Source organism: Dasypus novemcinctus, chromosome 8 (genome assembly GCF_030445035.2).
Source record: "Dasypus novemcinctus isolate mDasNov1 chromosome 8, mDasNov1.1.hap2, whole genome shotgun sequence".
NCBI classification, from domain to species: Eukaryota; Metazoa; Chordata; class Mammalia; order Cingulata; family Dasypodidae; genus Dasypus; species Dasypus novemcinctus.
The window spans coordinates 50360613-50388435 of record NC_080680.1 but is presented as its reverse complement, the minus strand read 5'-3'; the positions used below and the strand labels follow the sequence as shown (position 1 = coordinate 50388435).

The 27823-nt window shown below is 36.8% G+C and overlaps 1 protein-coding gene across 16 annotated transcripts in view; it reads left to right on the top strand.

Annotated features, from left to right (window-relative positions):
• The window catches only part of PTPRD (protein tyrosine phosphatase receptor type D), a 537728-nt gene that overhangs the window by 337749 nt on the left and 172156 nt on the right, over positions 1 to 27823 (top strand). For all 16 annotated transcript variants that reach the window (XM_058301839.2, XM_058301846.2, XM_012519131.4 and 13 more), the window contains exons 5-8: positions 6720 to 6908; positions 10471 to 10581; positions 14032 to 14301; positions 17055 to 17636. In XM_058301839.2, coding sequence (XP_058157822.1) covers positions 6720 to 6908; positions 10471 to 10581; positions 14032 to 14301; positions 17055 to 17636 — 1152 coding nt within the window. The remainder of the gene's footprint in view (positions 1 to 6719; positions 6909 to 10470; positions 10582 to 14031; positions 14302 to 17054; positions 17637 to 27823) is intronic.

The window sequence follows — 27823 nt, the reverse complement described above, 5'->3', positions numbered from 1 at the left end:
TTTGGGATGCCGTAAGTGCATATATGCTAATGTTTGACTCTGCACTAACACCAGGCAGTGCTAGGCACAGTCAACGCATTATCTCTATCATTAGGCCTCTGTGCTGGGAACTCATTACTTCCAAAGAATGCCATTGTTCTGCAGATATGACTGAATTACAGCAAGATAAAGATTCTCTACAGCACTTCATCCACAGTGCTTGGCCTTAGTCCCAGCAAAAGGGAACCCTTAAAAATACATGTAGAATGGATGATCTGTCTAGTAACAACCCAGTATATATTTAGAAATAATCATTCAAAGCTCTTTTTGTTTTAGTATGTACCACAATTTACATACATAGGAAAATATTTTCTTATTTGACCACCTTTAGACCCATATTTATTTAAATTTTCCGAGAATTTGTACTTTCTTCTCAGATATATATATTTTAAAAAAACACTGATTTTATGCTCTATAGCTTAGTACTATTTCTCTAGACAACTGAAGGTGGATTTCAGTGTATTTAAAAGGTCTAAGTGTTTTGATTTAAAAAAAACACCCTACCTATTATCAGTTTAACATTTTCCTTGTTGTTTTTTTTCTTAAAGATTTATTTATTTCTCTCCCCTTCCCCCCTGACCCCAGTTGTCTGTTCTCTGTGTCTATTTGCTGCGTCTTTTTTGTCCGCTTCTGTTGTTGTCAGCGGCAAGGGAATCTGTGTTTCTTTTTGTTGTGTCAGCTCTCCGTGTGTGCGGCACCATTCCTGGGCAGGCTGCACTTTCTTTCGCGCTGGGTGGCTCTCCTTATGGGGCGCACTCCTTGTGCTTGGGGCTCCCCTACGCCAGGGACACCCCTGCGTGGCACGGCACTCCTTGTGCACATCAGCACTGCACGGGGGCCAGCTCCACATGGGTCAAGGAGGCCCGGGGTTTGAACTGCAGACCTCCCGTGTGGTAGACGGACGCCCTAACCACTTGGCCAAGTCCCCCGCCTTTTCCTTGTTTTTTGACGTTATTGAAAACTCGCCCAATTCAATCTCTCCTCCCTTCAAAGAAAAAATCATTTGCACTTGCTATAAGATTACGTCATGAATCCTAAAGCTTTAAAATGTCCAGCCACCGAGAAATCTTTGTTCTGTTTTGTGAAACAAGATCCATAGTGTTTGTTTCAACCCTACAACTGAGTGATTCACTTCAGTTTTGTCATTAGTTTGAACACCAAGAATTCCATTATGCTGAGAGATGAGATAACAGTAGATTGTTTGTGCATATTCTGTTGTGTTCTCTTGTATTTATTTGTATTACCATGAGAGCTTTTGTCATGGGTGCGGTTTTGATTGTGTGAACCAGTATATTCAGGAAGGCCTCCTATAAAATTAAGAAAGCAGGAAATGAAGTATGTGCTTCTCCTGCAATCTCTACAATAAATTAAGAAGGAAGCAAGTGAAAAATTGCACATCATAACTGATAAAAATTATTTCCTAATGGAATAAAACCAAATATTGTGAAAATAAAGCAAACACTCAACAACTGTTTTTGTAACTCTGTAAAATATAGGAAGGGCTGATAAGTAATTTTTCCTCTTCCATAGGCCCCAGTAGTCAAATTGGGGAGATTAAATATCTAGCCACAAAATAATTAAAGAATAATGCACTGTTTAATTGTGTGGCTTTCAGTAATTGATGCAGGAATTCAGAGACTGCCACATGAGCGAGAGCTGAAAGAGTTGCCAAGGATTCCTAAAAAAATCTAATGTCGTGTTCATTGAACTCTATCTATGAAAGGTACAAAGAAAATATCATCTAACCTCTGCCCTCAAAAAGCTTATAAGAGTTACAGCTTCCACATTGACTATAATAAGGGGTTGATTGCTAACACCAGTGGGAGGTTTTTACATGGAGCCATTGTGAATTGTTTGTACTCAGAAAATTAATTGGGTGGGATGAGTTCCTGAAGAAAACAGCTTCTGTTCCTCAGTATTCTGATTTTGTTTTATTGACCTACCATTCTCACCAGAGGCTCTATATTGTCAATTCTATTTACTCAGGTTTATCTTTTAATACTGCTTTTGAAGAAGCATACCACTGATATAGTCAACATGGTAATTCTTCACAAATGTAATTGCTATAAAACTGAAAAATTAAGAATCTGACACCATGGCAAATAGTCCTTCATCAAAAATTTCTTTATATCAGTTGGAACTAGGACAGCAGGATCAATCTGTGTAATTCCCTTAGCAAGTCCCATGCACATTAGGCAAGTACTTCTTGGGGCCACCATGGAAGAGGGCTATGGACTTAGCAGGCAATTTAGAGCTTTGTGGCTTCCTATCAAACATGAGAAAGTCAATGTTTGCAGAACTGAAGCGAAAGTAAAAGCTTCATTAAAATTGTTTATGGATGAACAATGAAAGCAGTTTAACTGGGCAAATTATGCAAAAGCTATTGCTTGATTATTCGCAGATATCTAAGACAGGACTGCTTACAAAACAGTGTCATACTAAACCCACAGTTTTCTTTCAAGTCCTAGGTAGGTCAACAGTTGAACAGCAATGGAAAGTTAGCTCTAGAACATACTGGCGTTCATTTTTCCTTTTCCTCAATGGAACTGAAAATGTCCTATCAGCGTATACCCCTAGGACACCAAACAGTTTCAAAGAATGTTCTACATTTTCAGGCCTATTATAGCTGCCATTCCAAACAAAATATGTATGACTTCTATGATTCACTAAGCAGAAGTATGTAGTAATCTGCCCTTTAATGGTCTCTTAAAATGACAGACCAAATGGCTGTGTGAAGGTCAAGTCTGATTTAAATTGTTGATGAATTAGTAGCTAATTCTGCATGATTGAATATTAATATGGAGCAGTGATAAGTAAGGCACTTTAAAGCTTAATGAGCACATTAATGAATAGGACAAAATGTTTTTCTTTTCACCTCATGTAAAAGTTTAAAGCTACTACTAACATATTAACAATTTGTTAATTTTGGTGGTTGCTTTTTCCTGTAAAAGTTTATGTGGTTAAAGTATACAGGGTATTGATTTGGTTCCCAAGTTTCCGGTATCACATATTTGATGAGTTGTCCAAATTGATGTTATCAAATGACCCAAGGCAGTTTTATATAAATCACTAATAAATGTAGAGGATGGAAAAAGGCAATTAACATCTTCTAAACTACACCCACTGAGATAAGCATTTCAATTAGAAATTTCATTATTTCTACAGTTCATTTTATGTTGAATACTGCATTTTATTGCCAAATACCTGACAGTCAAATTGGACACAAGCCACAACTGTCAAAGTGTAACAGCTCTGGCTATTGGAATCTGTTACATTGTGATGTTTCTCATGAAAATTTAATGAAAAATGTGCATTCAAAGAGGTTCTGTGCAAAGGGGGATGGATGGAATTTAATTACCCTTATTAAAAATAAGAAAAGCATGCTCTTTACATTCTCTGTCCAATTAATATGCAAGAAAGATTATCTTTGTTGTGCACTTGTGTATATGAGAAGGGGGCTCTGGAGTGTTCTTTATGAGCCAAGAAGGGAAAGAAAGGTCATGAAAATATGTTAAACTACTTTCAGTAGGGCACAAGTCAATTTTGTCAGCTATCCCCAAGGTAAGGACTTCATTTCTTATAAATAGTTATTAAATCTAGATTTCCTTGTTAAGAGCCTTTAGTAAGTGACCCAACCATCTTAAGCCTTTGACACTTGCAACTGATCAGCACTGGATATTGCCTTGGTTCTTCAGAGAGATGAACCCAATAGAAGAGAAGTAATGACTAGTAGAGTAATATTTATGCATGCTAATGTAACTAATAGTTAAACACCAATGGGGAGATTTTTAAAAACCTGGAAAATACAGAAACAGTTCAGGAATCCCGAGGTGATTTTTTAATTAACTCAATTGGTTGCTTTGGGGATGATTTTAAAAATCTAAATGGAAAATAAACAACAACAACAAAATCTAAGAGCTTTTTCAAAAACTCATTTCTGGGTGCAAAGGCGGTATAGTTGACTTTGGAGCTCTTGAAGTAAATTATTTTTATCCTTTGAAGCATTTTGTGTCAATAGCTGCCAAGTGAGATGTTTAATAATATAATGTGTGTGGTTCAGCAGCTATTGATCTTTCCACTCTTCTCTTTTATTCCCCCAAACAACATTAGAAAAGCTTTGACAAACCTTTAAAGCTCTAAAGAAGAGTCTGACAAAATTCAATTGGAATAGATTATTAAAATGAGTGTAGCCTAATTTACAAGGTACTCCTCTTCCCACTTGTAATTTTTAATTTTCCCTTGTATGCCTTGAAAAATCATCTTAAAAGTCCATTCTTAACTATAGTTTATGACACTTGTGCACTGTAGTCCTCTCCTTGGCTGCAGATGCGTGCATTCATATAAACAGAATTTAATACTGCATCCTCAAAAAAGCCATACTTATTAATTCTGGCTTATAAAGCCATTCCTGTCAACAGATTCCAAAGACACTGTTGACTGGTACACTTGGCAGTTCAGTTCCTAGAAAACTTTAGGCTAGAATGATTTCAACTAGCAGCCTATGAAAGCAAAGCATCTCCAGCATTCACTCAAGTAATATTCCCAGAGTGCACATTTGGTGCCAGGTATGGAGATTTTTTGCTGGGGAGGTGGAAATGTGTAATGATACCAGGTGTGATCTTGGTAATGATAACAATGGGGAAAGGTGAGAAGCACAATCCAGCCATGCCAGTATCTTCAAATTAAGTGAATTCTACCTTATTGGGGTTCCCTATTTTTGTGATTTTTATAGACTCTAGCCCTAGCTAGCTGGTTCTGCAAGAAAATATTCTCTGCCTAATCCAGGTGTCAACCCAACTTGGTACACTTCTTTTCAGTATTTCACAAATTGTTAATATTACATCTACCTATTTGTCTTGCCAGTGGGAGAGAGAAATTCTACATGTTTCCCTATTAGCCCCTCAATTTTCCTTTATAATAAACTCTATCTGCTGTTTACTGACCCTTTACTTTCTTGTGTACCTATCTTTGTCAGTATTTGGCATTTCTTACTCTTCAAATTTGAAATTTCTCTTTCTAGTCCTTAACTATTCCTCTACCAGCAGTTTGGTACAGTACAGAAAATTTTCTGTTCTCACTGGTGTATATTCATACTTAGACTTGGGAATCTCTGAAGAGTCACTTAATACTTGGCAATCCACACTAATTTAATGGGAGGGGATTTTTATACAGATGCATCATGGAAGAACCAATGGTATAGATGGAGAAACCACTGATAAATTATAATAACAAGGAAGGAGTTTTAGGTCACCGTGATAGCACTGACGAGGGAAAGATTTAAAGAATTTAAGGGTGTTTGGGAAGGCTTTATGAAGGTGATTTAGGCTCGGGGGCCTTTGAGAGGCATCGAGTACCCGAAAGATGGAATTTATCTAGGGAGTGGTAATAATTTCCTAAGGGGTTAGTAATTCCTGTGAGGTTGTCTGAGAAAATAGGGCTTACTTTAAAAGAGCCTTGCTTAGCCAGGCTTAAACTAGCCATGTAGGCTACAAAGGAGAGAGAGTGAAAAACATTTGGGATTGATTCATACCATAGTGGAGGCATCAAAACAAAACCTAATTACTAAAACCTGTAATTCACTTAGACTTCAGTGTGCTTCGTGGGATCAACTATGGATGCGTAGGTTCTTACCAGAACTTGTTCGAGACTTCTAAGGAGGGTTTAGTTGCTACATCTGATAATTATCAATGTTTTGCTCACTCATGTTTGTGCTTTTATGCCATTCTGGAATTGGTGAAAATTCACCAGTGGTTCTAAGGGACTATTGATTAACTTAACACCAGATCCAGTAGAAGTCAAAATGTTTCATGATGCTCTTCCAACAAATGGCCACATTCTAATTTGGATAATTACCACCTATGTAACTAAAATTTCATCAATGCTTGGGCAGATTACACTTTTGCAATCCTAATTTTAAGAGCAGCCAATACAGGCCATCAAGGGGGTTATTTTTAGGGGATTAAAAGGGACTTTACTTTCTCACAATATGAGATCTGGAACAATTTTAATGTAGAGATTGGGACAAATGAGTTCTGAATGAATTGGGAATTCAAAATCTATGGATTTCAACTTAATTCCCAAAAATGTTGCAGGACTTTTAAAGGGAGGAAACTATTAACTTAAGTAATGTATGCTTTTGTATACTAAAGGGGAGTTGTGTTTGTTCTTTTCTCCTTTTTTAAGGAAAACTCAATTTTTTGATTAATTCAAACTTCCTACAAAGGAATTCACTCAGGCAGAACCATATGCTTCTGTGAAAAAAAAAAACATATAGTTTCTTAAACCATATATTTAAACACATGAGTTTCAAACACAGATTTGAATGCAGGAGCTTGAAATACTCGCTAACCTACTTGCTGCCCGTGACCTGTCCGTGCCAGCCCTGCTGGATCCCATGCTTTCCATCAATGAAAACTCTTCTGCTTCAGTGCCTATACTTGGGATGTCCCCTTTCAGTATCACACTGAACTGTTTGTTGGTCTGTGGCCTCCTATATAAACTGAACTCTTCTGCTGAAGAACCACTTTGTGGCTGTGTCCTAATCCAACAGTAGAATGCTGCCTGACCTGTTAGTTTTCAACAGCCATTGACTAGGGTGAGGGAAGAGATTTATGGACACTATCTCTTGAATCTTGGGCATCTAACATAATAACGTGTTGACGTCACTTTTTGTCTTGCAGAGGATCAAATTCCCAGGGGCTTCCCAACCATTGACATGGGCCCACAGCTAAAGGTGGTTGAGCGTACACGCACTGCCACCATGCTTTGTGCAGCCAGTGGTAATCCGGATCCAGAAATCACTTGGTTTAAAGATTTCTTACCCGTCGATACAAGCAACAACAATGGCCGTATTAAACAGTTACGATCAGGTAGGGTCTTGTTACTGTTTCCACTAACTCCTAGAGAATTCTTTTATCTTTCTCTCTCTTTATTTTTACTTTATTATTATTATTATTATTATTTTAATTTTTAGGTATTGATTTTTCTCCCTTTTCTTTCTCTGTTATTTAATGTGTTGTCCATGTCTGTGATGTCATAGCCTGTTTCAGAGTCTTTCTTCTCGCTGTGTGTTTTGCAGCTTCTGTTTAATCCACATTGCTCACTGCTGTGACTGTATTTTTGATAATTTTTTAATTTACTGCTTTTTCGCAGTATTTGATGGATCCATTTTCTCCTCTTTCTTTCTTCTTTCTCTGTTTTCTTTTGAAACAAATTTATTTCAACATTGGACTTCATTCAGAACGTGCAAGGAATTCCAATGGTTATATCCATTTAAAACCAAAATGTTCATATTAAACACTAAAATGATTCAATTTTATGAAAGAGGGTTTTCTGCTGTCTTTTCTACGTTTGAATTCATCAGAGTACCAAAGTTTAGTAAGTTTGGGCACATCTGCTTTCTCTTCACTAGTACATAAAACACAGGAATGTCATCCCATGAGTAACCAGATGTATTTTTTATCAAGTCCTATATATATAACAATGAAAGGAGGGGATATTTTATTAATATAATAATGATTATTATTATTGTGAGTCTGCATTTTCTACACATTAGCCACAGTAGTGTGCGCCCACACTAAAATTTTTGAACCCTCCAGTTACTGGATCTACAGAAGTCTGCTTTTGGTGTAGACTCCAGCTTTCGCTTCTCTCTCTCTCTCTCTCTCTTTACCCATTGCCCTTTTCTCCCTCTCCCGTCCCCACCTCTAGTTTATTCCTTTGCTCTCTCTAGATTAAAAATAGAGATAATTCTAAATTTCTTAACATTTTAGAGCCTGTCCCCAGGTAATTTCATGGGGGCATATACTGCTAAGCTGTTTACTTTGACATTGGTAGTAATATTGATATAGAATTCTAAGTTGTTTAACTGCCTGTCTTCCCAGAATTCTCAGCTTTTGACCTGTCCTGTGATGTTAAAGCGTCTTGTTAACTGCCTCTTGCTTGTTGTCAGCAGAATTGTGTAGATTAGCATTCTGTTATTGTAAATAAAGAATTAATTATTCACATGTAACATAGATGATTTAGTTTATAAAGCTTTAACTCTGAAAAATTTGTACCAAATTATAAGGAATATAATAATATTTTTATGCTGTCTTTCTTCTCTCCGTATTTAAATCTCCAGAATCTATTGGTAAGTGCTTAGTTCTGAAGCGCACTTCACCCCCACTAATTTCCGTATTCAGAATATTATTATTATTAATAAAATGCATGGCATGCATTTTACTAACTGTCAGTGTAGACACCAGATCTCCCTAGTGGCGCGCACATGCACACCTCCACAGAACCGTTATCCTGAGAACACTGTGTAGAAAATAAGAGAGTACACAAATTATATCACACCGATGTAGCATATGATAATCCACTCAGCAGTGTTTGTTTCTAGTTAGTCTTCAGTATTTCCTATTATAGTATATATATATGCATATCTATATATATACTTAAACAGATTAGCCAGTATTTTCCTAAACTATGTCTTTAAAAAGTATTGTATAGTTCTTTTTTTATTTTATTTTTTTAAGATTATGAGGCATATAAAGTATCATTCTAACCCTATATGACCCCAGACCTAAGAACTCAGTTGCTTCGCTGAGAAAGGCACTGCTGCCTGTTATGGTCATTGCCCTCTGTGGTATAATGCAACCTGCTTTTATGATCTAATAATACTATCTAATATATTCCTGTTTTACCAGTATAGTAATTCAAGTTTCTTTTAAGACCTTATTTAATTCTGTAAATCTAATTTAATTCTTCTCCCCAGCCCTAGCCTCCTTCTTCTCGTACTAATGCTTCTTCTTTCTAATCTTATTTGCATTCATATTATCCACCCAGGTGGTACACCAATACGAGGTAAGAGTGCTGAACTAACGTTCACAGAATGATCTTACTCATTCTTTCTGTCCTTTCATCCCTCTCATCTTTGTCCTGTTTTCAAAATCATTCCAATGATGTCCACCAACTTTATTTTTTTTTCCTTTGTAACTGTTTGGTTATAATCAGTGATTCTCATATTGTGAGCTTTCCTCTTCTTTTTTCTTTTCCTCTTTGTTTTGTTCATTTCTTTCTTTATGAAAACGATTATTTAAGTTGTGATATGCTTCAAAGAAAGCATATCCAGGTCTTTAGACCACAGACCAGTCACAGCGTACCATCTGTCCCTCTTTTTTTCCTTTTCTTCTTCTTCCTTTTTCTTTTTTCTCTTTTTTTCTTCTTTTTCCTTTTTTTTTGTCCAACTGGAGAAAAAAAAAGATCATTTTTTCTTCCTTAGCTGTTCTTGTTCTGGACCAAAGCCAAGATGGTCTGGAGAACAGTAGCAGACATGCAGAAGACAGCCTGGAACATCTGCTTTTTTCTTTATCTTTCAAAAGGTTTTTGCTTTTGTTCTTCACTGCTTTTTTCTCTTAATGTCTTAAAAGTCAAAGAATGACTCCCCTTTCTACCTGATCCCACTCGCCTACAACCTGACAGCAATGCTTTTTTCCCACTTCTTTTTTTCTTGGATTACTCGCCTCTGGATTTTTGGATCTTCTGTCCTTCAGGCTATGGAAACAAAAGGTGCTCAGTATTCTTGGTGGTATGTGATATTGCTGGTTTTTCCTACTTTGACTCAGTGTTCGTTTCTTTTGTAATTCTTGTTTTGTATTTTTCTTGGGGTTTTGTGACACCACACTGCTAATCCCACTGGTGGATTTTGATGGTGTCTTAGGGGATCTGTCTCGAGGTCCTCAAGCAGTGGTTGGTTGGCTCTTCCTTGCTGGCACAGGCTGTGCTTTTTAACTTTTTTAAAATCTTCTAATTCAACTGCTCTTTGTTTTCCAGCAAACGTAATAAATGGTTGTAAGTTGTGGCAAACTGTCTTTCTTTTCTTAAAAATCTGCATGTCTTAAGGGAGTTTTGTTTCTTTAAATAATATTTTGATGACTTATAATGACTAATTTTAATTTTTTGCTTTGTGCAGCCTTTTTGTACTCGCTGCGTATTTTTGGCTTTCTTCGGCAGAAGACTTTCTTGAAAACCTGACCTGGCTTTTTTTTGAGCGTGCCTATCTTTTGCGCCACTTTTAATACCAAAATGAAACAAAACAAAACCAAAAATTAATCTTTTGTTTTATTTAAAAGCCATACTTCCTTGAAGCAGTCTCACCCATCTTCATTTTATTAGTCTAGGAAATAAGAGTGTTAATTATGAGTAGAAGCCTTGCTTGGGAAAAAAGATATTGTTTTCTTATGCTAGCATTGATGATGTTAAAAAATAATCTCTATATGTTTTTCTCATCGCATCATTTTCTGTCTGTGCACCTTAGCAAGAGATTGAATCGACGTTGAGCGGACCTTCGCTTTGCAGGGCTTTTCATATTGTTAAGAGGTTTAGCTTTGTGAACTGAGAAATCCTTCCCTGACCATCTCTTTGGCAATATATTTTATATCCACACAGGCGCCCTTCAGATCGAACAGAGTGAAGAGTCTGACCAAGGAAAATACGAGTGTGTTGCCACCAACAGCGCGGGCACTCGCTATTCTGCCCCTGCCAATTTATATGTCAGAGGTAGGAACGACATAACCCTGGCTTTGGTTCTTCATTCAGGCTCAGGGGGAATTGAGTTACTCACGGGATCTGTGTTATGTCAGTATTTAACAAACCGATTTGGTAATAGCTACAGTAGCACAAGCATTTTAATAAATAGAGACTTAAATTTTTTATGTTCGTTATTGTTGGGGAAAAAAATAATAACTCGAGTATAATCTATCCTGAGGCTTGAAGTTTGTAAGTATATTTGCATTTTCACATCTTGATTCCTACTTTTTACCACATTGATTGAACTGTGCTTTGCATTGGTTTGGGGTTTTCTTCTTCTCCTGCTTCTCTTTTCTGTTGCTGTCCCTCTTCTGTTTCCCTATCAAACCCCAAAATAATTGCTCGGTGTGCTACTAATCAATTCTCTGTGCATCTCCAAGCATAAAAGTGTTTATGTCTTCATGACCTCTGCTGCCGAGCTATAAGGATAAAGCTGCTAACTTAAAAAGAAATTGCTAAACGCAAATAGCACAATTCTATTTTCTTCTTTCTTTCCATACTTCTTATTAATAAACACGTGGTATGTATATATGTGCATACATATGCATACACTCGTACACCAATTTGTTTAAATTATTAAAAGACTTACTAAAAAGTTTAACTGTTCAATTGCCATGGAACACTGAATATATTATAAAAAATGATGTTAGTTGTCCTTGGGATGAGAATAAATTGTGAGGATACATTGATATTTTTTCATAAAGTAATAGAAATGATTAAAATTTGAGCTTATGAATGGCTGCACCTTTCATTTCAACTAGAAAGAAGTAGTTCTCAAAGCTGGTTCTTACAGTTTTTTGTCCAGCGGGAGTGCTCTTATTCCTGGTGTACATGTCGTGAATCACCACAGCAGGCAGGGTGGGGGTGGGGAAGACCAGAGGCTGAGAGGGCTTTAAGCCTGTGACAGTAGGGCGGGTTCCCTTAGGAAAATATCTAGCTTGATTTTGAAATTTTTGTTAGAGGTAATTTTGTTTCCCTGGGGATCTTTTTCTCTCCTCTTCCTCTGGGGCCGGGGTGGGAGAATGTGAGGTAAACCATTTCTTCTCTAAATTCTTTGAAAGCACCTTGACCCTTTTTCTCACAATGGTGACCTCCTTTGCTGCATGAGGCATGTGTACCTTCTTCAATGGAAAATTTCAAAATGATGCTAGTTATTGTTTCTAATATTGTGTTAGTCTGTGAGGTATTGCTAACTTTTCCAGCTGTGGTAGGAAGGTTTAACTAGAACAAGTAAAGATGTTCAAGAAGCAGTTGAAAGCCTTGATATGGCCTTTTTACTCTCTCTGTGTTTCCCTTGTTTTTCTCCTTTCCTCATTTCATTGTGTTCTGCATCAAACCCCCTACATCCCTCAGAGCTGCGAGAAGGTTGGTGTGTTTTTTACTTTTTACCCACCTTACAAAACTATTAATTAAACCAATAACAAAGAATACAAATGAAATGAATGTAGCTGCATTGTGGTCTTCTTTTGGCTAATGGTATGTTTTGGCAGAGAATGCCTTGGTCACGGTTCCGGTGCTGGCTGACGGTGTCTAACTGTGGTGCATGATGGGAGAGAATGTACCTGGGTGCATGGTAACTGGTAACACTTAACGCTCTAAGGTCTGGTTAACTTGGTCAGTGTTCCTGCTTTCCTTCCTGCTCCACTCTGCCCATCTCCCACTCCACCTCTGATTTCTGTCTTAGAAGGATAGATGCCTGCTGCCCACAGACTGACTTCTTGTAGCTGTTCCCATATTCCCAAGCATGAGGACTAAACTCTCCTCCATTTTTTCTTGACATGTTCCTTGATACCTCAGATTCGACACTGACTCCTGCTTGCTTTGTGTAACCTCTTTGAATTGGCTGCAGGAGGCATGCGTAGCTTTCTCTTGACTTCCCCTATGCCTGTTATTCACTCATGAGGCCATCACAGTGTCCCACTCAAATCGACAGAGATTTATCTCAACCTTAAGCGCAGCCAAAATGTTTTCAGACAGAATTATTTACGTATCATTTTATTGGGGTAATGAGGTTGTTTGTTTATCAGTTTATTTTTAATTTTGTAAATCATTTTAACATCTGTTTTTAAAGTGTGCTCCTGATGATCACCCTCTTGATCTAAACCATTCATGGTATAACGTTTTGCCAATTCAAAAAGCCCAAAACAAAACCTGTTGGTCTCTCAGCCTCTCCTTGTACCATGTCCAACACAAGTGTACTTAAACACACGTAAATATGCAGATTATCTGAAGCAGGAACACTGATCTGTAATTGCTTGTTAATTTTATCTGTGTTGTGTTGCTTTACTGTCTCTTCTCTTAATTTCAAGTTCCACTGTGCATTTTAGGTCCAATGTCCCTCAATTTGAATGTAGGCATAAAAAGTGTCTTACTAGATGGTGTTGTCATTTATGTTGTTTTACCTTAGATACAAACTGAATGGAATCCTGAATGTGAAATACCTAGCACCCTTCCTGAATTTACTCTTTCCTTTAATCACTTGAGCCTAATCCCATATTTTCCAACTTTCACCCTATCATCCCCTAAATCCCTGTCTGAATCAGTGTTCTTGAACACTTTCCTTTGCATTTATTTCTATTCCCCAGTTATTTCTTCTGCTATCATTGTTGTCTTTTGGGTTCCCACCATTCTCTCATTGTTCTAAGCATGGGTCTTGAGATTCCATCTTGTGCATGCCTTGCATGACCCAATCCAGTATCTCTACTGGTGTTGACTTGTTCCTTCTCCTGTGACTGTAAACCGATTATATATGTATGTATGTATGTATGTATGTATATGTGTGTATATGTATATATGGATATGTGTATATCTATATACATGGATATTTCTGTGTTTGTTCCAGCGTTAGTGTGAGGTCCTGAGGCTGCGTCCACTCTGAGTCTGAAAGCATATCAAATTCCACTTTAAGTGTACTCTAGGCAGTGTTTTCCAGGGCTGGGATGTGACAGTGTGGTTGCACACAAACATTCACCTCAAGTGGAAGTGCATAGCACTCAAGTTGGTTTTGATACTCAACTCAAACTTGCTGGTGACCTTCCAGCCCTCCTTTCTGCATATACATGCATGCATAGTATCATTGTCATATGCATGCATGTATATGTTTGTGTGTTTATCTTATGCATGATGTTTGTGTATTGTTAGTTTATAGATAGTTTTTGTGGGGCCCTTGTAGGTCTGAATCAACTTTTGTATGAACATGTCTAAAATATCAATGACTAAAAAGATAAAATTGTCTGTGTATACACACACCATACTTGTATGGTCTGTATTATTCACAGTTTTTCTTTATGTTTTGTTTTTGGACAATACACAATATGTTTAAATTGTTTAATTGTGTCTGTACAGTGCATGTCGTGTGTTACCAAGCCACCTTTTTCTTGCCTTGTATATGTTATTATCTTCCCTTGTGTTTTGTTCCAGTTCGCCGTGTCCCACCAAGATTCTCTATCCCACCCACTAATCATGAAATCATGCCAGGTGGAAGCGTTAATATCACCTGTGTGGCTGTGGGGTCACCAATGCCTTATGTGAAGTGGATGTTGGGGGCAGAAGATTTGACACCTGAAGATGATATGCCAATAGGAAGAAATGTCCTTGAACTGAATGATGTAAGACAGTCAGCAAATTACACCTGTGTTGCTATGTCAACACTGGGTGTCATTGAAGCAATAGCACAGATCACTGTCAAAGGTATGCCCAGTGGCTCATGCTTTGAGGGTCTGGGGATACTCAAGCCACCTGAAATCCTCCAGAAAGCCTATCCTTATTAGAATTCTAAAATGATACATTTCATTTTCGGTGTTTCAGAGGTACATAGTAATAATATATGCACTATCCAATAAAATACACATATCTAGACAGTAAAATTTTCTCTTAAAACTATTGGCAATCCAAGTAGGGATAATGGTCAAAAATTGGACAGCAGGCTGGCCCCACACACTGACCAAGCAGATTGGGGAAATGCTGGCCATGCTCAGCCGTTATGGCAGGATTGATGTAAACAGGCTTGATGTTTGTCCAGAACCTTGATGATAGTCACATGATAGAAAAATCCAAATATGTGTTAATATATGTATAAAATCCCTAAAGGCAAAGGAAAAATGAAAGAGTTGAAATCAATATAATCTAAGAATAGATGCTTAGTTTTTTAATGGGCTCTACCATTAAAAATAAAAATGCAAGTAGCTTGATATTCTGTATTAGCTTTACCTTTTGCCTAGTGAAGATAAAGTGCTCAAGAAATATTCTTTGTTTTGAAATACATATGATAAATACAAGCAAAGTATTATATTCCCGTTATATTTTTGAATCAAAGAAAAAAATGCAAGTGTGGGGAAGGGGGTTACTCATTGTATTTATTCAGTGTTCGTAGGACTCTAGAAAGACTAGCAAATCAGATCATACTGAGGGTGAGGATCCCTGTAAATGTCTGGAAGATATATTACCTTACTTTTCTAGGAAGCATGATCTTGGAAAATGCAACATGTGCCAATCTATGAATTTTGCAAAAAAAAAAAATGTTGTCATAGCTCCAATCAAGCATATGCATCTAACATATGCCATATAGAACCAATAATGTAACATGAGAACAAAGATTCACCATCGTCAACATTAATAGTCATTTAAGATAATCATGTTGCATTGCATATCTCTAAACTACTGGGTAGACTTATGCTTACCCATATATTACATACATACAACTGTAGTGTATAATAAATACGACTTAGTGAAACTAATGACCACTAAATACCAGTAAAACCACTTTTAATTGGCAATATTTTTATTTGCCTTAAAGGAATTCGGAGAGACATCTAAGAAATCTGAATCACCAACTTCCTTGAAAAATGCCTGACCAGAATATTTGAACAAATGCCTCTTATTACTGTTATTTTCAGCAAATTCTCTTGGTCAAATATTATCATTGTCTAGTTCTTAGAGTAATATGTAAATACTGAATCACCTTTTTCATAACCAACCATTTCAGCTTTAAATATTTGAGGTTTACTGAAAACCTTAAAGGTTCCAAAGCGGGAATCACATTAAGCTATATCTTGTCCAAATTCTCGTCTTTGTTTTCCTTACTCATCTCTCACCTCCCAACCCACTCCATCTCAAAAATAAATAAAACGTATAAGTGTGAATCTTGAAGTTGAAAATAATAATAATAATAATAATAATAATGATTAAATGAAAACCTAACAAGCAGAAGGATGTGAGGAAAATGGGTATTGACCCATTCATTCCTTCAGTTCCTTAAACAATAACTGCTGAAAACCTCCTGAGTGCCAGGCAGTAAGTGTTGGGGATAAAGAGTTGACTGCTTTTGAAAAACTGACATCCTGTACCTTTCATACCTTTGCTGTCATGTTGACAAGTAAATAGGGACCCTAATGGACTTATTATATAAGAAGCCCCTTCTGAGTTTTCTCTACAAAGTCAGTTGGTAGAACTTTTTCTTCCTAACACCTTTCAGAATCATTGTCTAGGGTGAGGCACTTCCATGAGAGACCACCAGTGTAGGTGGTTACTTTCCTTAAGTAGTAACATTTTGAGCCATGTTATGCTGAAAGAATTGGGTTTCTAAAAAGATGGTTTGAATTCCAGATGTTTCTCTTGTATATATAACCTCAGATAGTACTGATGTAGAATGTACATTTATTATAAAATTCTTTAAAAATGATTTGCAAATATGCCTTCATTTAGTTCCTTTTGTGGTTTTTTAATATTAAGAAAAAACATTGATTTGAAATAATAGTATCTCTTACCTTAAAATTCTTGGTTAAATTATTTCTAAGAAAATCTTAGTGATGGTATCTCTGTTTTACCATTCTTTCATAGCAACTGAATTCCAATTCAGTATGTTCCATATTTTGTTATTTTCAGCATTTCTTAATATTTCATGATATCTTTTATTTTTTGAAGTCAGGAGCTAATTTACCAAGATTCTGGATGAATAATAATCATAATTATGGCTAATATTTTGAGGGTACCAGATGACATTCTAAGAGCATTACTGAACTAGCTCATTAATCTTTAAGTAAGCCCATAAAATTCAGCTACCCAATACACTACAACTCCAGTGATACAGCTATTATTCCTATTTTTTTATGCAGGGAAACTAAATCAAAGAGAGGTTAAGGATTACAAAAAGGATCACACGGTGGATAAGTGGCAGGTTTATGTACAAGCTTAAAGCAATGCAATTCTGGAGTTTATGCCCTTAAATACAACAATTTAGTGTCCTTTTAGTAATATGAGATTTTTGTCACCCATGGTCATCTCCCTGTATCTTTCTGACAACTTAGAAAATATTATTTGGTATAGTCCCATGCAATTAAGGTCTTCAGTAGATACCTAGTCCTGTCATTTCAATAATAGAGTTCATCAATTCCCATAGTACCTTAGAGATTGTGGATAGTCACTGTCTTTTTTCTCTCTGCAAGCCTTACCCAAACCTCCAGGAACTCCTGTAGTGACTGAGAGCACAGCTACAAGCATCACACTGACATGGGACTCTGGGAACCCTGAGCCTGTCTCTTACTACATCATTCAGCATAAACCTAAAAATACTGAGGAACCTTACAAAGAAATTGATGGGGTGGCAACCACACGCTATAGTGTCGCTGGACTAAGCCCTTACTCAGATTATGAATTCAGGGTTGTTGCTGTCAATAACATTGGACGGGGGCCTCCCAGTGAGCCTGTGCTAACACAGACCTCAGAGCAAGCGCCATCCAGTGCCCCGCGGGATGTCCAGGCACGGATGTTGAGTTCCACTACCATTTTGGTGCAATGGAAGGAACCTGAGGAACCAAATGGCCAGATCCAAGGATACAGAGTTTATTATACAATGGATCCCACTCAGCATGTCAACAACTGGATGAAACACAATGTGGCTGACAGCCAAATCACTACCATTGGTAACTTAGTGCCCCAGAAAACATACTCTGTCAAAGTCTTGGCTTTTACCTCAATTGGGGATGGTCCTCTTTCAAGTGATATACAAGTCATCACTCAGACAGGAGGTAAGTCTGGTTCAAGATGGGGAATAGGGCATGAGGGAGGATTTGGTGTCAAGAGGTGGGGAGGGAAAAAGCGAAGAAATGAAGAAAAAAATAATATAAATTTTAGTTTTTGAAATTTAGCAAGGGGGGACTAAAATCTTGGTACACGCTTATTAAAGGTGTATAGTTTATAAACTAAGATATCAGAAAAGGAATAGACATGACTATCTGAAAGACTAAACAAGTTTAAGCAGTATAAAAGAGAAATATGCTCATCTTGCTTTCCTTTTCATTTGCACCCAAATGACTTGAAGATATATGTGGGATATATGAATGCCTCCTTCATGCCCCAATCTGAGAATAAAAGAAATTGCTTCTCTCTACTAGTTATTCTGGTGGAATATTTGAAAAATACATAATTCTTATAAAATAAGATGGTTTAAGATAAAGTTAAAAAACAAAAACTTTTGTCATGCACTCTCTGATATTTAAATAGTTTGTGTTTACCAGGAAGGAACATAGCTTAAAAATAAATATTTTCTGAATTTAAAAAAAATTTTTTTAATGGCCTCAGTGCATGAAAAACGAAATATATGATCAAACTTTGGAGTCTCAGTCACCCATTTTACTGGCTATTGCAATAGATGCCAAACTATTTGATAAAGCAAAACTTAGCCCTACTACTGGTATTATTTTCATAAGAGGTTACCCAACCTTCCTGGTCTTTGATTCAAAGTGATCACTTCTGCCATAGATTGGGAACATCAAATAGCTGTTCTCTCTTTTAGTTTATCTGGAGTATCTAAGAACTACATTTTTGACTCATTGTGTTAGTTTCTGATAAACTTGCATTGACTGATGAGTGCTTTGGCAATATGCCATTGGCTTATTCTAAACATCTACATAAGAGCTATATTATCAGAGAAGCAACATCTACAGTCCACAAGACCATGACTTTGCTAATCTAGGGAATGAATTAATCAATTTTCTCAGGAGGCAGAAATAGAAAGCCCTGTATTTTACTGAACCACTGCTTAGTTTTCATGTTATGGGCTTTATGAATTATATGAGTGAATATATTTACCTGTTTGCCCTTGCTGCCAGGAATCTCAGAACATATTTACAGCCTGCCTGTCTTTATTTTATATTCATACTGTTATTTGCTTCTCATTTTCTTGTTCAAGGATTTATTATTTTCCCTAGTACTTTAATGAAAGCTAACTATGAAATATATGTTACTCCACAACTGTACTAAAAATCATCCATATATCTTCCCTACTTGACTTTGGCAGTACTTCTATATTTATTTCAGGGCCAGCAGAGAAGTACAATAAGCTAATTGTACCATAAAAGCTTCCCTTTGTAAAATGTAGAAATCTGTAAATCCTTTGCTACCTTTTCATGACGAAATGTGGTCAAAAGCTATGGTATTATTTTTTATTATACAATTTTAGCAGCTCCATAATCACTAAAAGTTTATGAGAAAGTGTATTGAATTTATATTTCATTTTAAACTCTTCAATTTAGTAGCTATGATATTTGAAAAATCCCTGGATCTTGGAGTGATATGATCAGGATTTGAGTCCCAAGCAACCATTTATTAGCTCTATGATCTCGGGCTAGTAATTTCATCTCTTTGAGCATCTGTTCTTCATTTAAAATAATAACTACCTTATATGAGTTTGGGCGTGTAAAATATATAATGAATAAAATATTTTGCAATTTAATAAGTAATATATGATCATCATAATTATAGTAGCATCTAACTTATGCCAGACACACTGCTATGAACTCTGCATGTGGTAACTCACAAACCAGTGAAGTTAGATCTGGATTTATTCCATTTGCCACTGAGGAAATGGAGGTTCAAATAGGATTGAATACAAATCCATAACTTGTCTGGGTTATAAAGTTAGTAAATGGAAAAGCAGGATTTAAATCCACTATTATCTTTCAAATCAGTAATTTCTTTATATGATAGTTGTATTATTTTTGTATGTACAGGTGTCCAAGAAATGAATAGGAGCAGGAGAGAAAGTACAGTGTGTCACTTATGCGTGTCTTTTTTTTTTTTTAAAGATTTTTTTATTTCTCTCCCCTTCCCTCCCCCCTCCCCAGTTGTCTGCTTTCTGTGTCCATTCACTGTGTGTTCTTCTGTGACCGCTTCTATCCTTATTAGGTACATCAGGAATCTGTGTTTCTTTTTGTTGCATTTCTTTTTTTGTTGTTGCATCAGTTCTCCGTGTGTGTGGCGCCATTCTTGGGCAGGCTGCACTTTCTTTGCTCTGGGCAGCTCTCCTCATGGGGCACACTCTTTGCACGTGGGGCTCCCCTATACGGGGGATATCCCTGCGTGGCAGGGCACTCCTTGCACACATCAGCACTGCGCATGGGCTAGCTCCACACAGGTCAAGGAGGTCCAGGATTTGAACCACGGACCCCCCATGTGGTAGGCGGATGCCCTATCCATTGGGCCAAGTTTGCTTCCCATATGCATGTCTTTTTAAAGACACCTTTCATTTGCTTCTGAAATACTTGAGGTGGCTGTTAGATTATCCCAGTGCAAAGTACATTGAACCATTTAAATCTAAAAAAAAATGTCTACCTGAAAGCTATGGAAGGAATAACTTTACATAAAAAGTTATTGTACTTGATCACTAAAATTTGCTGTTTTCCAACCACAAATTTAAACATAGACATCTAAAATGTGTCACACAACTTTTGATGATAAGGAGGATTTATTTTTCCAGGAAGCAAAATATTTCCTAGACCTAAATTCATCCAAAACATGAGAATCATTAAGAATCATGTGAATCATTGAAAGCAGAAAATTGAATAACAGACAACAATGCACTAAGATCACAATATATTGAAAGATATTGAACTGATGTTTAAATAGAATATATTTGGATTTTTTATATTACCAGAAGGCATAATGCAACATTAAATCATAACTCAGTGAAGGTAGTATTATGAGAAGGACCGTTAATTTGATGCAGGAACTCTGCTTTCTGATGGTCTGATTTAATTTAATGACAGAACTTGGAAATTCTAGATGAATAGGTCATGAATGTATAGAATAGTTGTTCCCAATATCTTTTTGACATTAGGATATTTCCTAGAATCTTCCATAGTTGCTATACTTTTAATACCCATTGATTGAGAAGATATATAATGACATAATGACTTGTGCCTGACAAGATCAATAGGCTAAGAAAACACTCCAAAATAGCACAATGATTTGATCTATTCTATAGGCTTAATTAACAAAGACCATTTAATATTGGTGGACACCTGCCAAATACAGTATGTTAATTCTGACATAATTAATGCTGAGCTGCTTCTTTTTCTTGTTGCTAACTAGCTAATTCTTAGAATTGTTGTGAAGTAAAATATGAAACATTGTGAAGGGAAGCGGACTTGGCCCAGTGGATAGGGTGTCCGTCCACCGCATGGGAGGTCTGTGGTTCAAACCCCAGGCCTCCTTGACCCTTGTGAAGCTGGCCTACATGCAATGCTGATGTGCACAAGGAGTGCCGTGGATGCAGGGGTGTCCCCCGCATAGGGGAGCCCCACGCGCAAGGAGTGTGCCCCACGAGGAGAGCCATCCAGTGTGAAAGAAGTTCAGCCTGCCCAGGAATGGCGCTGCACACACGGAGAGCTGACACAGCAAGATGACGCAACAACAAAAGAGACACGGATTCCCGTGCCGCTGATAACAGAAGCGAACAAAAAGAAGAACACACTGTTGTTCTTGAACACAGAAAACAGATAACTGGGGCACGTAGGGAAGGGGAGAGAAATTTTAAAAAAAAACATCGTGAAATATCCCATAGAGAAGTTAGCCCCCTCTTGATATAAAGGTGGAGAGGACATCATCATCCCAGAGTCCACAGAATGGAGGAATAAAATAAGGACTAGAGTGGACTTACTGATATTCTACTATGAAACTATTGTGACCAGTAATAGAAGAAATTTTAGCATTGAGGTGGAGAAAGTGGCCACAGTAGTTGCTGAGGGCAGGGAGAGGGTAGAAGAGATGTGATGTGTGAGCATTTTTGGGATTTTGAGTTGTCCTTAATGATATTGTAGGGTCAGATATTGGACTTTATATATCCTGCCATAACCCACTGAAGGTACTGGGGGAGAGTGCCAACTACAGTGTAAACTATTATCTGTATAGTGCAGCAGTGCCCCAAAATGTGTTCACCAAGTGCGATGAGTGTGCCACAATAATGAGTGAGGTTGTTGGTATGGGAGGAGTGGGGTGGGGGTGTGGGGGGTACATGGGAGCCTCATATTTTTTAATGTAACATTTTTTTGGTGGTGTATATATCTTCACAAAAATACAATTTACAAAAGTGATGTGGTGGGGGGTGGCGAGTGGGTTATATGGGAACCTCATATGTTGTTTGTTTTTCATGTTTCTTCATGTAGCATTCCTGTGATCTATTAACTTTAATTTTTTTAAAGAATTTTAACAATTTGATTTTCTCTGCAATTTTATATCTTTTTAAAAATCAACTAAAATTAAGTAATAAATGGTAGGTATGAATTCACAAGCACCTTTTAAGTTATGTGCATTCTATATCAGACACATCTTTTAATTCCTTTTTTTTTGTTCATTCATATTAAATTCTGCCTTATATGTGCATGTGTAGAATAGATATGTACCATGACAATCAGCCTAAATATATGTATGTGCATGTATGTGCTTATATGGTTTTTTTGGTAACATGGTTCTGATCCAGAGATATGTACATTTTGATGTCTTCTGGAATCTGAGGGGTATCCACTTGATTTCATTATCTTTAATTCCCTGACACTAACATTCCTATTTTTATTTAAAATCAGACTCAGAAGAAGCAGTATTTAGGAACAAAGTGGGTTTAAGAGGGAAGTCATCACTTTTGATCTTCTCTAAGCTGACTGTCACATCAACTCATAAATGGAGGATAGTGAAATATTTAATAAAAACATTATTTCCCCTTCATTGGAAATATTAATGCAGGTGACAATATTAAGTAATCATTTAAATGGATCCAATTACAAAAAGATTTTGGTTAAAGTGATTATTTTCTAGAAATATGTTTCAGTGTTCAAATTTTTCTGTAGCTTTTACTTCTAGCATTACAGCCACTTGCAAGTAGTTATACTTTGAAAATTTGGCTGTTGACAAGGGAGATATTTATATTGTACAAGAAAAAAATCCCCATTATTAGGAAACATTCAGGAAAAAACAGGGTGAGCCCCTCATTTTCTTATGTAGATAATTATAATTAGAATATAGGTAAATATAGGTAAAACTATGTTTTACAAAAGAAGAGCAAATAGAAGTCTTAGTAAGAAATTTAACAAGTTACATCTTTAAAGCTAATGTGGTAAAATAAATATATTTGATGTTTATGTTAACTGAAAATGTTCTGAATCTGTCTTAATATGTCTTTTTTGTTGTTGTTTTCCTAAACTTTAAAAACACATATATGACCTCTAATTATTTTGTTAATTTAATATATTCTTGACCCCGGGGGGGGGGGGGGGAAATCTGCTGATTTATATGTGTATAGCTCAATAGTTAGAGGTCTTTGGAAGTGAAATAATATGTATATTCTGAATAAATGAGTAGTATCAACTTTACACATCATGTGAAAGTTAACCATGCTACAAATTCTGGACATTGCAAAATTGTAAGAATATAAAACTAAAACATGTAGGGGGCATTGTGCGTTAGGTTTCCAGAATTTTATAAATCATTTCAACAGACCTATATAAAGAAACTAACAAAAAAGACTGCTTTCTAGTAGGCAAAATTATTGCCCAACTTAAATGGCTTTCAGTAGTATTAGCAATGAATAAATGAGCTCAGGATGTAAATACAACTTCAATAAATTTAACTTTTTCTTACTGATATTTAATGATAGTTCAGAGTAAGACTTGTACAGGTGCTTATGTATTAAGTAGTGGTTTTTTCAGTGGTAAAATTTTTGGTACTTACACATCGGACTCATTGTTTGGAATATGGTTTTGTTTGGTTTTATTTTTTAACTTATTGAAGTATATCACTCATACATAAACATATATAAACAATAAGTGTATAGTAATAGTTGTGAACTTAAAAAACAAACCTACTTAACATAATACACTGCTGTCATATCTCACCCTACCACCAATACTTGCATTGCTGTGAAACATTTTTAACTAATGATTAAAGAGCATCCTCAAAATATTACTACTAACCAAACTATCTTACATTTGGTGTATTTTCCCCCAACCCACTGAATTATTATTATTATTTTTATATCACTTATACATGAACATACATAAATAATAACTGTATAGTAAAAGTTGTGAATATACAAAGGAAACATGCATGACATCATACAGAGGTCGCATACATCAGTCCACCACTAACACCTTGTATTGTCATGAGACATTTGTTATAAAGTATGAAAGAATATCATCAAAATCTTACTAACGAGAGTCCTTCTTTTACATTTGGCATATTTTTCCTCCAACCCACCCTATTATTATTTGTTAAATATATTTTTATGACAGAACTTGTAAACTTACAAAACAAGCATGCACATATGCAGAATACCCATACAGAACCCCTCTATCAACACACCACACCACACCACAGTGGAACATTTGTTACAAATTATGAGATAATATCATCAGACTATTATCAGGTCCATAGTGTACATTTGGCAAACTTTTTCCATATTCCCGTATTAACAACTCAGTACATTTTTAGCATAGATGGCATGAATATTACATTACTGTTAACCACAGTCCATAAGTCACCCCAGTTATATTTTACCCATGCTTCTCCACATTTTCACCACCCTGCAATACTGATGTACATCTGGTCTAGCTCACAAGGACATTCTTGCATCTGTACCATCAACCATAATTCTCATCCACCTCTGGGTTTACTATGTTACTCAGTCCCTAGATTATTCTCTTTCTTTCTTTCATTTGGCATTTACATCCCTAGACTACACTTTTCAGCCACATTCCCATTTATAAACCAGCTGCTACTCATTCTAATGTGTTACCTTCAACTCTACATTTCCACACTTTTACAGTAAAGTTAATTAAAACTTCGCCAAACATTAAATATCAGTAGTCCATCTCTGTCCTCGTCTTATCTCCTTTGAGAATATACAACCTACCACCAGGTCTTGAAGATATTTTCCTACATATTCTACTAGAAGCTTTATGATTCTTTTATATTTAGGCTTTTGGTCCATTTTGACTTAATTTTTGTGTGAGTTGTGAGATAGGGGTCCTCTTTCCTTCTTTTGGTCATGGATATCCAGTTCTTTCAGCACCATTTGTTGAATGAAATGTTCTGCCTGAGCTGGGTGGGTTTGACAGGCTTGTCAAAAATCACTTGACCATATCTGTGAGGGTTTGTTATTGAACCATCATTTCTGTTCCATTGGTCTGTGTGTCTGTCTTTACGCCAGTACCATGCCGTTTTCACCACTGTAGCTAGATAGTATGATTAAAAGTCTGAAAATGAGAGTCCTCTATCTTCACTTTTCATTTTTAAGATGTTTCTGGCTATTCAGGAGCACTTACCCATCCAAATAAATTTGATAATCATATTTTCCATTTATTTTAAAAAATGCTGGTGAAATTTTTATCAGGATTTCATTGAACCTGTATATCAATTAGTGTAGAATTGACATCTTAATGACATTTAGTCTTCCAATCTGTGAGCAAGGAATGTTCTTCCAATTTTTTAGGTCTTTTTTATTTCTTTTAACAATGAGTTGTGGTTTTCTGAATACAAGTGCTTTACATCATTGGTTGAGTTTATTCCTAAATATTTGATTCTTTTAGTCACTATGGTAAATAGATTTTTTCCCTGACTTCCTCCTCAGATTGAGCATTCCTAGTGTCTTTTAAAGACTATTTCATCTGATATAAGTATAGCTACTCTGGTTTTTCTTGTGGAATATCTTTTTCCAAGCTTTTACTTTCAATCTAATGGTATTCTTAACTCTAAGGTGAGTCTCTTGCAGAGAGCATATAGATAGCTTATATTTTCTTATCCATTCTGCCAGTCTGTGTCTATTGATTGGGGAGTTTAATCCATTAACATTCAATGTTATTATTCTAAAGGCAGTTTTTATTTCACCCATTTTGACCTTTAGGTTTTATCTGTCATATTTTATTTTCACCACTCTTTTGAGACTTTTTGATACTTTTACTGGTAAAATCATCATTTCTAGACTCTCTCCAAGCATCTCTCTCCTGTGTTTTATTTTCAAAGTGTAGCACACCCTTTATTATTTCCTGCAAACCCGGTCTCTTGGTTATAAACTCTTTCAGTTTCTGTTTATCTGTAAATATTCTACACTCACCCTCATTTTTGAAAGACAATCTTGCTGGATATAAGATTCTTGGCTGGAAGTTTTTCTCTTGCATATCTAAAATGTATCATACCACTGTCTTCTTGCCTCCATGGTTTCTGATGAGAAATCAGCACTTAAACTTATTGGGTATCCCTTTTATGTTATGCATTGCTTTTCTCTTGCTGCTCTCAGAATTCTCTCTGTGTTTGACATTTGACATTCTGATTAGTGTGTGTCTCAGAGTTGGTCTATTCAGATTTATTCAGATGGGCATATGTTGTGCTTCTTGGACACAGATATCTGTGTCCTTCAATAGGAATGGGAAATTTTCTACCATTATTTCTTCAGATTCCTTCTGTCCCTTTTATCTTCTCCTCCTGGGACACCCATAACATGTATGTTTGCACATCTCTTGCTGTTGTTTAGTTCCCTGAAACCTTGTTCAATTTTTTCCATTCTTTTCTTCATCTTTTTTTTTGTATGTTTGCTTTTGGAGGACATTTCTTCAAGCTCACCAATCCTTTCCTCTGCTTCCTCAAATCTGTTATATGATTCCAGTGTGTTTTCTATTTCATTTATCGCACCTTTCATTCCTGTAAGACCTGCTATTTTTCTATATATACTTTCAAACTCTTCTTTTTTCTCATTCAATGTGTTCTCAATATCCTTAATCTCTTTAGCCATCTCATTGAATTTATTAAGGAGATTTGTTTGATCATCTGTCTCAACTCCTTTATGTTCTCTGGAGGCTTATCTTGTTCCTGTAACTGGGCCATATCTTCCTGTTTCTTGGTATGCATTGTAATTTTTTGTTGGTGTCTTGGCATTTGGCTTACAAGATATATTTATTCTGGGTTCAGTATCTCTCTTTTTAGTTTAGGGGTTTTTGTCCTTTCTCCCTTGCTGGTTGTGTAGTAGGAACCAAGGATGTAGTTGGTGCTATCAGCTGTGGAGACTCAAGCTGCCCTCATTCCCCTAGAAACCAATGAAGCTTATCCCAACTTTCTCCTTTGCCAAAGGTAGGTACAGAGTCACAGTTGTGTAGAATAATCCAAGTCATACTCATACCACCCCTTTCTCCCTTGTCTGGTGTGGGGATGGAGCTGCAGGTGTGGGCAGCAATCTGTGCAGTGCAGGTCCAAGATGACCATAGTTGCCCTGGTAGGTATCTGACTATTCAGTCTGCCTGTCAAATGTACCTGTAGTTACTTGGAGAGGATTGTGCGAGGCTGGCCAGCTTCCTCCCTGCTAGAGGTAGGGCTGAAGCCTAGCCTAGGGCTGCAGGCTGATCTGGGTGAAAGAAGCCAGTTCCTACCTTTACTGTGATTCTCAGTCAGCCCAGCTTCCCCTCATGCTGGGGGCAGAGTCGAAATAATGGCTACAGGCCTCTTTCCAATTTAGGCAGGTTCTAAGTTTAGCTGTTCTTAGGGTGATATTTTAGCCAGTCAAAATTACTGATCAGTAGCTGAAATCAGTGGCCAACCATCCCTTCCTCCCCTGTGTTTGTGATATGGAGCTTCCAATTCCAGCCACAGAATAGCTCCTGGGATGGCTTGTGCTGCCAGAGTGGGATGAGCACTGGCCTCCGTGATGTGGCCTATGTTTTCCTGGAAAGGCTGGCACAGGTTACCCCACCTTCCACCCTGCCAGAGGTGGGTCTTGGGCTTAGGCTAAGGCTGCAGTCTAATCTGGATGGAAAGAAGCCAATCCCTACAAGCACTGTGATTTTCAGTCTGCCCCACTTCTCCTCGTGCCAGGTGCGGCGTTAAGATGGCAGCTCCTGGCCTCTTTCTGACTTGGACAGGTTCAGACTTCAGCTGTTCTTAGGATTATGCTTTAGCT